The 17,426-nt window shown below is 38.2% G+C and overlaps 2 protein-coding genes across 4 annotated transcripts; both read right to left on the bottom strand.

The window, feature by feature from the left end:
* Positions 1 to 56: 56 nt before the first annotated feature.
* sla2a (Src like adaptor 2a) lies at positions 57 to 2,953 on the bottom strand. Of its 2 annotated transcripts, XM_016537787.1 has the most exons (8): positions 2,864 to 2,953; positions 2,309 to 2,433; positions 2,034 to 2,139; positions 1,861 to 1,947; positions 1,412 to 1,515; positions 618 to 764; positions 348 to 477; positions 57 to 240 (listed from the first exon to the last, which is right to left on the bottom strand). In XM_016537787.1, the coding sequence occupies exons 2-8, from the start codon at positions 2,385 to 2,387 to the stop codon at positions 123 to 125; spliced, it is 771 nt and encodes a 256-aa protein (XP_016393273.1). In that variant the 5' UTR covers positions 2,388 to 2,433; positions 2,864 to 2,953; the 3' UTR covers positions 57 to 122. The 2 variants fall into 2 exon arrangements, with proteins under 2 accessions (XP_016393273.1, XP_016393275.1); XM_016537789.1 differs by lacking the exon at positions 2,864 to 2,953 and having other exon boundaries at positions 2,309 to 2,517.
* A 634-nt stretch (positions 2,954 to 3,587) lies between these two features.
* Positions 3,588 to 17,121, bottom strand: LOC107727846 (protein NDRG3-like). 2 transcript variants are annotated; one of them, XM_016537864.1, is made up of 15 exons: positions 16,899 to 17,121; positions 12,449 to 12,554; positions 12,251 to 12,371; positions 11,932 to 11,994; positions 11,618 to 11,678; positions 10,224 to 10,310; positions 10,044 to 10,100; positions 9,812 to 9,915; positions 9,660 to 9,725; positions 9,509 to 9,560; positions 9,376 to 9,423; positions 9,231 to 9,266; positions 9,040 to 9,091; positions 5,500 to 5,538; positions 3,588 to 4,658 (listed from the first exon to the last, which is right to left on the bottom strand). In XM_016537864.1, the coding sequence occupies exons 1-15, from the start codon at positions 16,947 to 16,949 to the stop codon at positions 4,492 to 4,494; spliced, it is 1,110 nt and encodes a 369-aa protein (XP_016393350.1). In that variant the 5' UTR covers positions 16,950 to 17,121; the 3' UTR covers positions 3,588 to 4,491. The 2 variants fall into 2 exon arrangements, with proteins under 2 accessions (XP_016393350.1, XP_016393351.1); XM_016537865.1 differs by lacking the exon at positions 5,500 to 5,538.
* Between the last annotated feature and the right edge of the window lie 305 nt (positions 17,122 to 17,426).

The raw sequence follows: 17,426 nt of genomic DNA, 5'->3' as shown, positions 1-17,426 counted from the left end.
CATCATTAATCGTGCATGACACTGGGAATGCTCGTGTATTGTGATCAAAATGCCCACCAAATACCCAAAACATCTTTAACTTAACTTCATCAGAGTCTTACAAGTCTGTCCTGTGTTGGATGTCACTCAGTCCAATTCGACTCCTCTGTGACATAAAAATATGCTTTCATAGTCTCTCTTAGTCCTTCACTGACCAGACTCTCCTGGTCGGTTCCCTTTACCTGCCTTTGAATCACTGACCTGATGATAAACAAAGAAGTTATTTCATAGAAGACCTAAAATAAGCATCCTACTAAATTCTAGCAGAAGACTGGAAAGTGTGATCCAAAAATAAAAACTGAACATACCTGGACAAATCTCTCCAGTTAAGATTGGACCTCTGGATTGATATTGGTGAGGGTCTATGCACTATAGCTCTGTTGGAGTCATGAAGTAAGCAAGGTTCAGTCAGCTGACAGTACGTACCATTAGAAGACCCTGTAAATGGAAGAAATTAAGCGTTTCTTCTCTCTGATTTATTTTAACATTCAGATGTTGTTTAAAATGCAATGGACTGTCTTTTGAAGGTGGAATAGGACTAATATTGAGTTTACAGCACCATTGCCATTTGAGCTTACGTGAGTAATAGTCCACCAACTGTGTGAGAGTGGAGAAGTAGTGGCTCTGGTGGATGTAGAACCAGCCGTTGTGGAGCTGATGGATTCTGTAGTGCTTTACATTGTGCACATGGCCTCTATCTTGTCGCATGGAAAGTGAGTAGGAACCTACAACCAAGGCAACGCATTTGTTAAGGTTAAAGCAAATGAATGTATTTTTGTATATTTTAGAGCCCCTACAGTTAAGTATGTGTTAAGTACAGTTAAGTGGATTTCACTGTGGTAAATACATTGGATGGCTGTACACGTGCATTTGTTGCTGAGCTTTATCATACTGGCTCGACAAACTCCCAAAATAGATGTTTGCACCTTATAGAGTCAGTGTAGTGACATATTTAATTTTTGACGGGAATGAAAACGAGGCTGTGAAGAATGTAAGTACAGTGCGTTCAGATTGTACTGTTGTTTAATAAAGCCTACTGATTGTTCCTCTGGTGAAACTTGAGGAAAAAAAAAACTTTCAGTAGACAAAAACTCTATAAATCAGTTTTACATGTTCATTACATGATCTAGATTCTAGAACCTTTATACAGTGTGTGTCATAGTCTGTAAATCTGTCCCTCCCAGCCTCGTTTTCATAGCCTGACTAACGTCAATTAGATGTGTGCCATCAGAATAATTTTGAAACTGATATTTCAAGGTAAAAAAAAACAAAAACGTATACTGTAACTTACAGTCGCTTTAAGAAATAGACATAATTTTTAATACAACAGAGGGCAATCAACAAATTAGCTATTTTTGTGGCGCAGACTAACCAGGGCATGACTGGCTTTCCCGAATTAGAAAACATCCAGAGTAGTTTGGAGGCAGCATAAGAAGTTGTTCTGCATTTCTCCTTGTGATCCCTTCAAACAGCCACCTTTATTCAAATAGTCAAAACCCGGAAAAGTTATTGAAGGACATCATTACACAATTTCCTAAATCTCTCAATCATCAGTGATCATGATATGATTAAATTCACTCCCTAATTATGATCTGATGACATCACAAAACAGTCTCTCTCTCTGCATATGCTTTTCTCTTTTCACCATTTTTATTGATAGACACAATAACATTAAAAGAAAGGGGAGAGAAGATGCAGGCCAGACTAAAATCCAGTTCTCCCATAAGCGTAAAAAGTCAAAAATGCACTTATTCCCTTTCACTCACATTCACTTATTTCCTTTTGTAACTTTGTAAAATAAAAAGTTTGAACATGACTGACCGATTATGCACTTTGGAAACGTAGGTGTGAGGAATGAAAAACTCTGTGCCAGTTGTTGTAGAATAAACCATCAACATGTCATCATCTCTGCAACAGAAGCAAACCCATTACAAACCCTGCATTCACTGTAGCTAACACTTACTTACTTTTGTCTAGAAATACTCTTTACTTACTCTGACATAATGTTCAGTCTGTCTCCTAAAAATATAGTGTGTTCATCAGACCTGTGGGGTGGAAAGTTACACAAGGCCACTGCTATGCGCATGTGATTTCCTGATGCTAAAGTAAAACAGACACAGGTGAGGGCTAATTATACACAAACTAGATGTGAATGTGTTAATTATTTGTAATCTAACAACATTAATGATAAATTATAAAATACATAGTAAAAGCTAACTGAGTAAAGCTGTTTGCATATGTTAGTTTAATTGCATAATCATGTCCATACATTCATCAGACATCAAGACGGGGCCCTCCGGTCTGTGAACAGAAGATCGACGCCAGGGTCTGCTTGTTAGACAACCCATGTTTATTTTATGACCATGTCTAATAGATTTATGCACAGAAGCCCACCTGAAAACACAACAGAAGATACACCACTGTATTGTCAAAAAGCTTGTGTGTGTGTACGTTTCTTGACCTATTACATACAAGCTAAACCATAAAGAAACAACACATACCTTCTGGAAAGTAAACTACAAAAAACAAATAATAATCATAATAATAATAAAATTATACAATAAAATAAAAATAAAGAATAAAATAAATAAAACACAAAGCCACATATCCAAGCAAGACTAGAAACCAACACACATCATAGCAGAAAATTAACTAAATAATACAAATGAAGAATGAAAAATAGAATAAATTAAAAATAAAAGTAAAATAATAAATAAAACTTTCTTCTATAAAACATTTAAATATTAATAACTAAAATAAAACCTCTTACTAAAGGAGATCCTAAACATTTAACCAGACCAGAGCTACACAAACAAATACTTACTATACTCCGTTTATTCCGTTTCAACTCTGTGTGCAAATATGCTGAAATTATAAGTTGATTTTCTTGGCCAACAATATGCAGTAGGCCATATAAAAGAGCATCCACTATAGAGATCCCAGCACTAGAGAATGCACAACAGTGTTGATGCGACCTTCATCCTCTGATGTGCGTGTGAATTGACGTGTGTGATCTCTTGAGTAGGAGTTGTGGTGAACAAACCAATATGCAAATGAAATTTCCTGTGCTATTAGACTTTTCAAAATCCATAATCGTTCTACAGTCAGAAGTAAACTGCTATAAAGGGACAAAGTGTGCAAAATGCAGTTCATTCAATTAAAATAAATTTCATGGAATGGATTTAGATATATAGATTGTACATACAGTACATGTGCAAGCATATGCCATATCAATTACAAAGACAATTTTGTGAGTATGCGATAAATTGGAGCTTCTAATGTTTTCTTGGCACTGTGTTTTCTTGTGCACCTTTCATTATTTTAAGTGGTTGTTAAAAATAGTCTAACCACAACCTGAGGATAAGAGTTGCTCGATGTGAGTGTCAAAAAAGTACATTTGTGGTCGGAAACTTTGCGACTCGACAATCTTTCATCTCCTTTACCGTTCTTCAGTGATTCTGAAAATAATAGTACTATTTTGAAAGCAAAAGTAAAGCGGTTATAAACGTTTAGTATTTAAAGGGGGGAAAAATGCACAAACAGTCTTATTTTCCACGATCTAACTTTATTTAGTAATTGAGAATCAGTGGACAGTGACTTTGTCAGACACTATTTCATACTCGTATTCATGTCTGTGAAAGCTGTCATTCCATGTGTACATCAATTTATGTTTTGATTAAGAATAATTATGTTAAAAATGGTAAGGGAGTAAATATACAAAAGAAAAACATGATTTAAGTCATACTAAGTCCTTGCTACTTTTGTTTTGCATATTTAAAAGAGTGATGGCCTAATGTAAGTATTAGAGTAAAAGAAACAAATATTAAAATGAAAATAAAGAATGATATTCCACTTCATCCAAAGTCTTCAAAAGCATTTATCACCTAATAGCTGACGGCTTTTAGTATAACCTATCAAGAGTTTTTAATATAAATACACCAAAAGTCAGTTCTTAAACATTCATTACATTCATAGGATGAACAGAAAAGTCGATTCAATGACAGAACACGATTTAAAACACAGTTAAACAATATCACACAGTGTAGCAAGATAAGAGCACAGGAGAGGTCACAGGTCACACCATAAAACAAAAACTACAATTTTAATGCATATGTTTTTCATTTACGTGAGAGTGGAGCCATTTCAGTCTAACGATCAAAAATGAGGTGGAATGTAATGCTAACAAATAAAAAAAAGGGCAAAAAAAGCTTGGTGGAAGACCTTTCATGTGTAAATATATATTAGTCTTTTGCTTTAATGACTTAAAATTTTACTAGTGTATATTAACATGTATATATTCAATATGCATACCTTCAGTATGTCATACATTTCATTCAAGCCTCCCCTGCCTCACTATTAAAGGCTTTAGAAACACGTGGGAATCTGACACGAACAACAGGAGGTGAGGGGTGAAACGACAGACAGCAGACAGCAGATTCTGAGCCTCGGGCTTTAGCAGGACACCTCCATCGTTTGTGGCCTGGCCTGGTTGTCCAGGACTCCAGAGTTGGGCCCGTCCAGAGGGCTGTTCAGGTTGCGGTTGCGTGAGCCGTCCGTGGATGTGACACTGGACGAGGAGGATCGGGACCGAGACAGACGGGTCATGCCAGCCGCTGGTACTGTGAGATGAGAATGTGATTATTGCAGTCTTCAGTATAATCAGGGGCGGCAAGCAAAACGAAAGAACAAGCATCATGCAAGAGGAAACCAAACCGAGAATGTAATAATAGATAATCACAAGTTCGTGTCGAGTCTGCTTACACAGAGTATAAATGTGCACACAGAAGCATTTCTCACAAAATTTAGACCTACCAAACAAAAAGCAAAGACACATACATGCTTAACTAAAAAACAACACATACCTTTTGGAAAACATGTAAAATAAACTGCAAAAAATATTATTAATAATAAAAGAAAAAATGTAAAAAAAAATAAAAAAAATTATAAAGTCTAATATAAATTAAAAATAAAAGAAAAAAAGTAAAGCCAATAGCATTTAAAAGTAATATTTAAAAACTAAAACTTTTTAATGAAACTTAAAAAAATTAAGAAAGAAATAAAACAAGGTCTACATATCGTATAAAATGTCTGAAAATGCTGAAACTTTTTAGTAATTGTAGTGACAGACCGATATGTTGACTTGGCCATGTAACAGTGGTATTGTATCACTATATAGGCTAGTTTTAAAATCGAAAAACAGCTTCTTTAAATGTAAAATAGGCATATGTTTTTAAACTGAAATTGTGTTTAAACAAAAAATTATATTTTCAATAAAAATAAAAGTGTATCAGATATTTACCACCCAACTTTCTAGATATCTGCAAAGGCCACTGAAAAGCCCATATCGGTCGAGCACTAAATATTACCATGTCAAATATCTACATGCAAATATGTCTAAACACAATCACAGAGGTGAGCCGTGCAAGCATGTATACATCAGTCAAATCACATCCCGGGTACCTGATTCAGTGCTCAGATGGCTGAGCAAAACATGAGGAACTGTTTGCAAAAGTTGAAGGGAAACGGAGAGAAAAATAAGATCTCTGTACAGCACAGATTTTGGTATTTCATGGAAATGCTTTCAGTGAAAACAGGTCAGATACTGTTCAGATACGGACTGTGGTCAGGGACGTCTGTGTTTTAAAATGTAACCCTGCAAGTTATGACCTCAGCCCTACCAATGGCAGCTGTAATTCTTGCATGTGTCTACAGCTATGTTTTACTGGCTTCTCTGCAGGGTCTAAAAATTGCTAATCTTTTCCTGCCTTGACATTTAACCACCTGAGCCTCATGCTGCATTTATGGCTCTTCACCAATAGAGGGAATCAAGAAGCAAAAAACATGCTCTTACAGTGGGTACGGAAAGTATTCAGACCCCCTTAAAATTTTCACTCTTTGTTATATTGCAGCCATTTGCTAAAATCATTTAAGTTAATTTTTTTTCCTCATTAATGTACACACAGCACCCCATATTGACAGAAAAACACAGAATTGTTGACATTTTTGCAGATTTATTAAAAAAGAAAAACTGAAATATCACATGGTCCTAAGTATTCAGACCCTTTCCTGTGACACTCATATATTTAACTCAGGTGCCGTCCATTTCTTCTGATCATCCTTGAAATGGTTCTACACCTTCATTTGAGTCCAACTGTGTTTGATTATACTGATTGGACTTGATTAGGAAAACCACACACCTGTCTATATAAGACCTTACAGCTCACAGTGCATGTCAGAGCAAATGAGAATCATGAGGTCAAAGGAATTGCCTGAAGAGCTCAGAGACAGAATTGTGGCAAGGCACAGATCTGGTCAAGGTTACAAAAAAATTTCTGCTGCACTTAAGGTTCCTAAGAGCACGGTGGCCTCCATAATCCTTAAATGGAAGACGTTTGGGACGGCCAGAACCCTTCCTAGAGCTGGCCGTCCGGCCAAACTGAGCTATCGGGGGAGAAGAGCCTTGGTGAGAGAGGTAAAGAAGAACCCAAAGATCACTGTGGCTGAGCTCCAGAGATGCAGTCGGGAGATGGGAGAAAGTTGTAGAAAGTCAACCATCACTGCAGCCCTCCACCAGTCGGGGCTTTATGGCAGAGTGGCCCGACGGAAGCCTCTCCTCAGTGCAAGACACATGAAAGCCCGCATGGAGTTTGCTAAAAAAACACCTGAAGGACTCCAAGATGGTGAGAAATAAGATTCTCTGGTCTGATGAGACCAAGATAGAACTTTTTGGCCTTAATTCTAAGCGGTATGTGTGGAGAAAACCAGGCACCTGTCCAATACAGTCCCAACAGTGAAGCATGGTGGTGGCAGCATCATGCTGTGGGGGTGTTTTTCAGCTGCAGGGACAGGACGACTGGTTGCAATCGAGGGAAAGATGAATGCGGCCAAGTACAGGGATATCCTGGATGAAAACCTTCTCCAGAGTGCTCAGGACCTCAGACTGGAACTAAGGTTTACCTTCCAACAAGACAATGACCCTAAGCACACAGCTAAAATAACGAAGGAGTGGCTTCCCAACAACTCTGTGACTGTTCTTGAATGGCCCGGCCAGAGCCCTGACTTAAACCCAATTGAGCATCTCTGGAGAGACCTAAAAATGGCTGTCCACCAACGTTTACCGTCCAACCTGACAGAACTGGAGAGGATTTGCAAGGAGGAATGGCAGAGGATCCCCAAATCCATGTGTGAAAAACTTGTTGCATCTTTCCCAAAAAGACTCATGGCTGTATTAGATCAAAGGGGTGCTTCTACTAAATACTGAGCAATGGGTCTGAATACTTAGGACCATGTGATGTTTCAGTTTTTCTTTTTTAATAAATCTGCAAAGATGTCAACAATTCTGTGTTTTTCTGTCAATATGGGGTGCTGTGTGTACATTAATGAGGAAAAAAAATTAACTTAAATGATTTTAGCAAATGGCTGCAATATAACAAAAAGTGAAAAATTTAAGGGGGTCTGAATACTTTCCGTACCCACTGTATATATCCTCAGATGATTATGAATATTTTTGGCACCTAAGCTAATTAAAGAGGTCATATAAATGTCTATTTATTTTTCCCCTGAGATTCACAATGAAGTCCTAATTAGGTTCTTCATAACCTTTATCAAGCTTCACTCTAACTTTTAATTCTCTTTTCTTTGTCTGGGACCTCCAGATATGACTGTCGCGACCTAGTGGGGGTCATGATGAACTTTCAATATATATATATATATATATATATATATGTATACAGTATATATGGGGTGTTTCCTCCGAGGGGGCAAGGGAGGCAGTGCCTCCTCAAAATATTAGAGAAAAAAAAAATGTAGTACAAAATAAAACAATGCCAATATTACAAAATATAACATTAAAATGAATAAATCACTCATTTGAATAAATAATAAATCATACATTGTCCAACAGTGACACCAGCAGGTAAAGTTACACCGGGAGTCCGTGTCTCTCCCTCCTCCCCTGAGCCCATTGAGTTGTAACAGACCCCGTAAAGCATGCCGCGAGTTTGGTGGGGGGTAATTAAGAATGAATGGAGGGACGTCACGTGAGAGGACTCCGTGTCTGTGACCAATATTTACAGAGCTTTGATGACTGATGATCCAAAAAATGTTAAAATAGTTAACATTAACACAACTTACATATGTCCTCAATGACACAGAGGAATGTAAACTTCTGACCAATAAGAGGACAGTTTTGCTCACATGTGACTTGCATAAACACAGTCTGGTACACTTTGCAGTATTGCCTTGTGAAAGCGCACCGAACCAAGAAGAAAATGCAAAATTGTAACAAATTAAAGTCCCTGTTTTGGAACAAAGCAAACAATCTACAGGTCTGAAAAAGCCCTTGGATTCCTCATGGCATGACCTCTGAAAACTCTCTAGAGCTTTGATGGCATAATTCAAAAGCCTGTGATGAATGTTACAAGCATTATGCTCTTGAAAAGCAACCGTTTTGGTCTGACTTCTGACGTGATGTAAATTCCTGTCTGACTGGAACAAGGACTATACAACAGCGCAGAAATGAAACAGCAAGTATCTTTGGAGGGGGAGGTACAGGGTCAGAGAGAAAGTGACATATTTTCACACAGAGCGCTGGCAGCACATCGAGCACTTTACTGGAGCGCCAAAACCTGTCAACAAATATGTGAGGAGGGCTCATTCAGAGCGCATTGTGATGTCGCGCACGTCTGTAGTTTGAAAACTAATCAAAACACAGTTTGTGGGACGATTTGCTGAGTTGTGTGTGGTAAAAAGAAAGAAAGAAAGAGCGAACCAAAGACAGACTCCCTGAGCCGGATTTGTGTTAAAAAAGATGCCCATTAGTCATAGTGTGGTGCTGAATTGCTAATTAGCATAGCCTAGCATCTGAGAAACCCAGATAAACAGATGCATGTTTACGGAGAAAGCTGACCCAGATTGCACAGCAGATTAAACAAATATCTGAAGACAGATTCACAGGTTAAAAGAGTCAAACGTTGAGGTAAACTGATAAAAAATACTCACTGTATCCCATTCCCTGTACAAAGTATTTGAAGGCTTCAGCCAGCTTTCCAGGCTGTTGGGAGATTAGAGGTCATTTACACTGGTTTACACTTTCATATCACATTATGCATACGTTGGTAAAGATAACAGTAGGGGTGCAGGTGTTTAATATGGTGTTCAATATCAAGAAATAAAGAAGGAACAAGACTAACCTGAACAATCTGAGGCAGACCGCCACAGTCAGCCATCTAACAGAGAGAGAGACAATACAAATAATGTATAGTGAGAAAGAGATAGAAATAGTTAAATGCAGAAGTTAAAGATTCAGGGTTTTGCAAAATATCCATGTCATCTTACCTTCAGCAAAGTGGTCTTTGTTGGATTTAACCTAGAGTTGCATTCAACCTGCAATGTAAAATATTCAGCAGACTTAAAATAGTGAAGGGCAGAGCAACAAAAAAACAAAATGACCTTGAACTTAGAAACTTACCACAACCTCCACAGCAGGGGAAGTGTCTCCAACCACCAGAAGAGCAGGGCATCTGTTCAGGGACAGGCAGTGATCAAAAACAACACACCAAGATATATATATATAAATAAAATAAAATAAAATAAAATACATATAAAATAATAAATCTTACGTCAGTGTTTTCACTGTATTCTCATTGAGTCCGGCAACTGGCCTTTCGATTCCAAGGTCTTGACGCCTGTTATAAACAAACACCTAATTTAGAAGGTTTTTCAGCATAGGTAATAATCAATATATACATTTTTATAATGAAATGTCACTCACGCATTGTATGAGCCACAGAAGAGGGCCAGGTTGTCCTGGTTGATGTCCTGGGCAATGTGCAGGCGGTACGTCTGAATCAGTTCTTGGTTGTCAGTCAGCTCCTCCTAATTGATCAGAATAACAAAAGAAAAACATTGTGTTTAATGAGAAATAAAAGCCAGCTGGCTCTCACGGTGCTCACAAAGCATTATGGGATTGATTGATTGATGTAAAGTCAAAGGGGTTTACTCACAGTGCTGAAGTGATGAGCCATCACAATGTCCACAAGATTGCTAGTCCACCCAGTGAGCTGGAAGGAAATCAGAATAATATTGATGTGGTTAATAATACCATTAAATAAATCAATAAACCTTCAGCTATAGAATTATAGAATTGTAGAATCATCATCTGTTTGTTCAAGTTGTTTACTCACTTTAGAAGCAGCCCAGTCCATCCAGCCCTCAGCGCAGGGGTCCACATTGATCAAAACCAGCCCCTCCACCAGGGACGGCTGATTGAGCTGCAGACAGAGCAAAGGGTTTAGTCTTTAATGAGGATGACATGGGGAGAGGTTTAAAAATGCACGTGTAGTCACGGTAGAAGAAGAGCTTTTAGCAGCTGGACTCAAAGCATCTCCCTTCAGCACCCACTGCTGCTGCTGCCGTCTGTCACTGACATTAACCTTTCAGTGTGTCACACATATGCATAGAGGATGAGAGAGCAAGGCACAGGAAATGACACAGGACACTTAGCAATGAGTAAATGAGAAAAGAAAAGGGGTATATTATGGGTTGCCTTGCATAAAAAGAAACGCTGAATATATTAGGCTTGTGAGTGAGTCAGAGATATTTCGACTTTGATCAACAGCCTCAGATGCTTGAGGCTGCAGTGCATGCAGTATGATAACAGTCCTGCATTCACAGCCTCTGGGGGCAATGCAGTTTTGCGGCACTATTTTGATTCCGCTCTGAAAAGGGCAGGTGGGGATGATATAAAAATGTGATATAGCTGTTTGATATAGGCCATGTACACGCAGTTAACTATGCACCATTTTAGTGGTTTTATTGTTCACTAAAACTATAAAAAAATATATTTTTTGTGAAAAGATGAAAAACTTACACTAAAAAATGTACATAATAAATGTTGCATTTGTAACCTACTGAAATACAATAAGTTTGAATTAAGTATTAACAGTGAAATAAAAACAAATTAAGCAAAACAGAAATGTTTAAAAAACTAATAAAAATTATTATTATTATTATTATTGTTATTATTACATTAAAAACAAATTAATTGTTTGTTATAAATAAAGTTTTTTAAATATATTTATAAAGTTTTTTTAAGTAATTATTTAATTAAAAAAATATTTATTTATACTTTCAAAAATGTTATTAAAAATATTTGTAATGGGCTAGTGAAAATGTTGCAGGAAAAGTAAAATTTAAACTTGACCGGAGTCAGCAGAAAAAAAAAAAAAACTTTTTGTTGAGCCCTGCAGAGGTACCTAATTTGCAAACTGTAACTTTACAGTCACATTAAGTAGCTATTATTTCTTCTTAGCTAATGGTAAATGGGTTAAACTGTTGGCATCCATGTTCCTTGTTTACAACAGAGACGCCAAAATGTTGCTATGGTTTTGGCGATGGGTTTTTGGAGGGAATTCGGTATTCTGTAAACACACAGAATGCTAATTTATGGGATTCAGTCCCGTTAAAAAAGAAAGAAAGAATGAGTGAGACAGACACAGAGAGATGCAAAGTCAATGGTTTAAGACAACAAAATTAAAGTTATGCAAAATGAAAAGCTGAAAAATGTCAGAGAACTCACAGCAAAGCGGGTTAAGATGTATGCTCCTGCTCCCACACCAATGCCAATCACGCTGTTCACCCTGCAAACGGAAACACAACCACATCCTATATCACTTTCAACAACTGCAGTATTTCGTCATAGAAAAACTGTAATTCACTCAATCCATGACAAACTGCCATTGTGTGCAGCTCTGCCAGGCTGAGTCTTACAGATGCAGTGATGTCCCGTTCTGTCCTGAACACCACGGGTTCACAGACAGACCTCACTGATTGATGGTGTAGACTAGAGTGTAATTTAAATTACTAATGGACTGCCTTGACTTTGTTACTCACTTTAGCTGAGTCAGGACTGAGGGCAACATCTCTGCCAGCTGATCCATGGTGGGGTACTGGTAGCTGAAGATCAACAGATATCAAATATCAAACATATATCACAGCATTTAGACTATCCCATGAGGCCACGGGAGTGGATTTGTGAATGGCAGTAAAGTGATACAACTGATGCTGGTAGGTCACATGACAATGACATCATGGAGACTGTGGTACATCCTGATTGCATTCATAGCACACACATTTATACTATATAGTACTTTTTAACAGTGGCAAAGTAATGACTTATCCAAAAGAAGCACGAGTATGCGATTTCACTCACCCTGTGGGAAAGGGGGGTGCTCCCTCCTGCTGGCCAGGGGCGTCCACGTGCACAACGGCAAAGTGCTGAGTGATCTCCATCATGTCCTCAAAGTTGAACAGTGTGTTGAAGCAGGACTTGTCTGAAAACCGACCAAACACCGTCACCATCATCATACTCAAGTATAAAATTGATCTGTTATTTCATTTTTTCACATACGGTTGAGGCCGATGTCATGATAGGTCAGAATGACAGGACGGTTGCCTTTTATGCTTCCTCTCATGGTCACATGGAGCACACCGTGGGGCGTCTCAATGTCATGCTCCTGGAACAAAGAACAACAGTTCAAGTACACAAATATAGACAATAAAATCTCTCCACAAAACCTCCTCAAGATGCCAGAAATGCTTGAGGATTTACTATGCTACTTAGTGAATGAAATGTTGGTGCTGCTGCTTTCAGGAAGCATGTATTTGTGTAGTAAGTGATATCTCCCATGAGGAGACTCACGCAGATGGCTGCGGGATCAATAGAAAGATCTAGGGAAGGCCAAGCAGCTGCACAGAGTCACGATTCAGTTCCACCACACATCAGTGAGTATGTGCTTTACAAGATGGTTAATATAAAGAATCCCTGGGCATTCAATTAACAATTAAAGATTAGTGAAATCATCATTATTAATATTCATTGCCTAGATTAATACCATTGGCTTTATGTAAGTCATCTAAATCCAGAGCTCTGATGCTCTAATATAAATATCCATAAATGTTGAAAGGATGAACCATGGACTTGTTATACTTTAATTTCACTCCAGTCATGACCATCTCAATCTGTTCAGGAAGAAATCCAAAATCCATTATACATCCTTCCAACAGCCCAATTAGTGCAGCAATATTGTAGTTTTCTATCCTGCCATTAAGTATAAAAGCAAACATACATACTCTCTACACTACCATTCAAAAGTTTGAGCTCAGTAAAAATTTGGTTTAAAAAAAGAAATGCAAGGATGCATTAAATTGACCAAAAGAGACAATTCTGACATTTATAATGCTACAAAATATTCTATTTTAAATAAATGCTGTTTGTCTAACCTTTCTGTTCATCAAAGAATCCCATAAAAATAATCACCATTTCAACAAAAATATTAAGCTGCACAACTGTTTTGTTTTTTTATCATTGATAATAATAAGAAAAGTTACCTGAGCACCAAACCAGCATATTAGAATGATTTCTGAAGGATCATGTGACTTGACTGTAGTAATGGCTGCTGAAAATTCAGCTTTGCCATCACAGGAATACATTATTATATATACTGTATATATATATTATATATATATATATATATATATATAGAAAACAGTTATTTCAAATTGTATGCAGCCTTGGTGAACCTAAGATTCATTAAGAACATTAAAAATCTTACTGACACCAAACTTTTAAAAATGGTAATGTCTGTGACAAGATGACCTCTAAACAGAAATACATCCTCTGATAAAATCAACAATGCTATTGAAGTAGATAGCGTCCGGATGCGTCTGGAATCATCACAGGGAGTGGCTGCAGAACTGTGGAGAGGTACAATACCATCATCCTGACCGTATGACTTTGCAGAACTGTAACAGACTGCAGCCCTCGTGAGAGATACAGAGAGTGCTTTTCTGCTTTTCAATTCCTGGGCCTTGTGTTGAGGGAAGCCAACTACAGTCTTGGTGGTCCTGGGTGGAGTGTCATGTTCAGTGATGTATATACTGACATCACAAAAGGTTGGAGTGTGTATAAAAATATATATAGACATGTAAGGGAGCACTTGTGTGTAAGAGAGAATTGTGCGCATCACAGCTTCTTCTGCATCAATAATAGAATGAGTCACAGCAGAGGGGCACACAAGGAGTCCTGAGATTAGAAAAATTTGCCTCTGTTCTGAAGCTCTTTATGTGAATAAGAGTCACATAATTGTGAAAGGCTATTCTTTGATAATATGGGCCTCTCATATGTTAAATTTGGCATGAAATGGAAATTCATCTCGTTTTGAAATGCATGTTAGAGATCTTTTTGTTAACAATTAATCCAAGCATATGTTTCATTTAAAAAAATTATATATTTTTTTAATTAAGAAGTCAAAACTGGATCTTCTGGTGAAAAGGGCAGACTTCTCGATGTAAACCGGACGTCATTTAATCATTTAGTCCGGTTAAACTCCGCACCTTTCTTAATGTCTGCAAGTTTGCATTCAGTTCAATAAAGAATATAGAACGTATATCTGATTCACTGATATATTAGTAACTATATGGAAGAAAATCTCTGTTGCTACTTCCGTTTCATCACAACTTTAACATTGACAAAATTTAGATATATACGTAAAATGAACGGTCCTTCTCTTACAAGAAGACAAACCAAAAATACTGATGACTCATCCTGCACTGCACAGATTTTGACCAATCAAATGCTATCTGGAGAGTGTCACACCTCTTATTACCACCTGCAACTGATTAGCAAGTAGCAAATTAAATCAATATCTCTGATATAACTAAAACTTGGCATTCATTAAATATGTCCCATTCAGACTTCAATGCTTCAATACCAAATACATCAATATGGGAAAATAAAACTGTGTCAAATTATTTTATGTTCTTTAATATAATACTTGCATCTCTGTTGTAGCGTCTGCGTAGAATCATGCATGATCTTTGGGGCTCAGACTAATCTTGGCTCAGAAACCCTCTTCGTTTGAGACGACACATTTCCAAGACTCAAGATTTTCCTCTTGAGTTCAGATTTTCCGGCAGTTTTTATCTTCAAGTAACTGCGATTCGCGGTGGACTTTTCCTATCTTCAGAAGACCCAGAAGTAAACTTCCAGCTGACATTTTCTTTATTTAGACTATAATTAATCAGTTATAATTGTATCTGGTATATGCGTGTGTTGTTTGTATGTTTCCCTATTGTATTAGCCTAGTTACAACTCTTTTTTTGTATTAGTTAGACTCTCAATGCTTATATTCAGGTATAGGAGTGTATCTCTGCTTTAAGATCTTCTAGATGTTTCGTTCTTGGTATCAAAATGATCAGCTCTTTATTCCTCAAACAATGATCTACACTATGTGATCGTGAAATGCATCTTACTATTTGTAGCATTCCCTTTTGAGCTGATTTACTACACTGTACAGGAAAAGATACAAATGGGCAGTTTTTTCATAATTGAGTCTGGCATGCTTACTGAATGAATGACTGACTGCGACTTTAAAAATGGTTGCTTTGGAACAAATCCGAACATTTTCAGCTCTTGAGGACATGAATGATCAAGGACAGAGAGTGGGAGAGTCTGAAATCTAACGTTTAAAAAAAAGTATCTTCTGTTCGCTCTGCCAAACACACTCTCAATCTTCTAGACACACGCACATTTACACTCTGCATGTGGGTCTAGAAAGTGTGGGAGAGTCTGGAAAGAGGAGCAGAATAGGAATGAGCCTGAAAAAAGAAGACTAATTCAAAGGGACTAACAGTGATGGGTCATCATGATCCCTGACTAGGTCAACAATCGGCTGTAGAAGCTGATCTAAACTCTAAAACATACTCATTGCAAACCATAAATGCCCTAAAATATGATCTGATATCAAATGCTTGCATCTTTCTCTCTGTGCTCTTCAAAAGAAAAAAATCAGACTAGGGAGCACTGCAATATCTACAACCTGCTTGTCACAATCAAAATATGCTGATCAACCAGCATAGTCTTGGTGAAAACCAAAGACATGGCTGGTTTGGCTAGTAAAGAAGCCTGGCCTTTTCAACTGGGTAAAGATGTTTCTTATACCCAAACAGTGCTATAACAACCGCTAACATTGAAGGGGACAACTTTTGCCCAATATTCAAATTATTATTGGACAAATATGGGTTTCTAAACGGTTGATTCTTAAATAATTTCAACAAGTACCCTCATATCCTGAATATATGGTTACATCCTTGTCTGCAGACATTCAAACATGGGGAAAGGACAATCAAAGCAGTTTTCTCTTGAGAAACAGAGGCTAAGCCAAGGTGAATGAATGAATACAAGCCAACAGTCTCAGCCTTTGCCCCCAGCCCCGCTCCCGCTTCCTAGCTAGCGTCAATCACACATTACACAGCACAAACTTGATGGCAGATCACTATTATACATGCGCACACACACACACACACACAGATGCTAATACACAACATCCATACTAGAAACACACACAGTATATACTCACTACCACACCCTGCCAGTTACGCTTGGGTTTTTAAGTGCTCCAAATGTCCTTGATTTGCTTGACCTATTAGACCGCTTGATGATCATTGGGATTTGTGCCATATTTGAAAGCCTGACAATTCCTTGTGTTCACCAATATATCATTTTAGTGTACATCCTGTACAATTGAAGCTCCTGAACTGAAGACCTTTGTAACTAACAGTTTAGTCCCAGACTGGTTTAATCTGTGGTAGGTAAACAAGCCGAGAGGTGCATGACTCGCATGACTAATGCATGAAAACACATCCCTCATTGAAAAGAATCACATATACTGGCTCACACATCAACCATGACACGCATGCACATGCAAGAATATCAACACTCTGAAATCAGGAGTCAGGAATCAGTCTCGGCTTTCAGTTGTAGCGGTCTCGCTTACACACACACACACACACACACTCACCACTGCATCTCCAGTGCATGCATTCTGCTCCACATCCAGAACGGTTGACATGTTTCCACACACGAGACAGTGACAGCTTCAGAGAAGAGACAGGAAGAGATGGGAGGATCCACGAGAGAAACACAGAGTGGCTGAAGGAGGGATGGAGGAGAACGGACAGGGAGAGCAGTAGCTAGGCAGAGATCCAAGAGGGAGGGGAGACAGAAGAGGAGAGAGAGGGAGAGTGAGATAAATGGAGAGGAGGTATGTTTTCAGAGAGAGAGAGAGAGAGAGATGGTTGAGATGCAGATAGTGAGGAGGAGAAAGAAGTGACTGCGGTTTGCACTGGGGAGGCAGTGCTTGCTCATGCATACGGCAGCACTGAAAGAGCCCCGCTCTGATTGGACGAGAGGGAGTCAGGTGGGCGGGAGGTGGCAGGAGCAGGGATGAGAGGGGTGGGGCAGACATAGAGAGGGCGAGGAAGGAATGATGCTCTCCACTGCACTTTATTATTTGTTTTTGGGTGGGGTCAACCAGTTCACTTCTCAG

Source organism: Sinocyclocheilus rhinocerous, unplaced genomic scaffold, assembly GCF_001515625.1.
Source record: "Sinocyclocheilus rhinocerous isolate Xijiao unplaced genomic scaffold, SAMN03320098_v1.1 scaffold576, whole genome shotgun sequence".
Lineage (NCBI taxonomy): Eukaryota > Metazoa > Chordata > Actinopteri > Cypriniformes > Cyprinidae > Sinocyclocheilus > Sinocyclocheilus rhinocerous.
The sequence above is the reverse complement of the archived record's forward strand: the minus strand, read 5'-3'. Positions and strand labels throughout refer to the sequence as shown.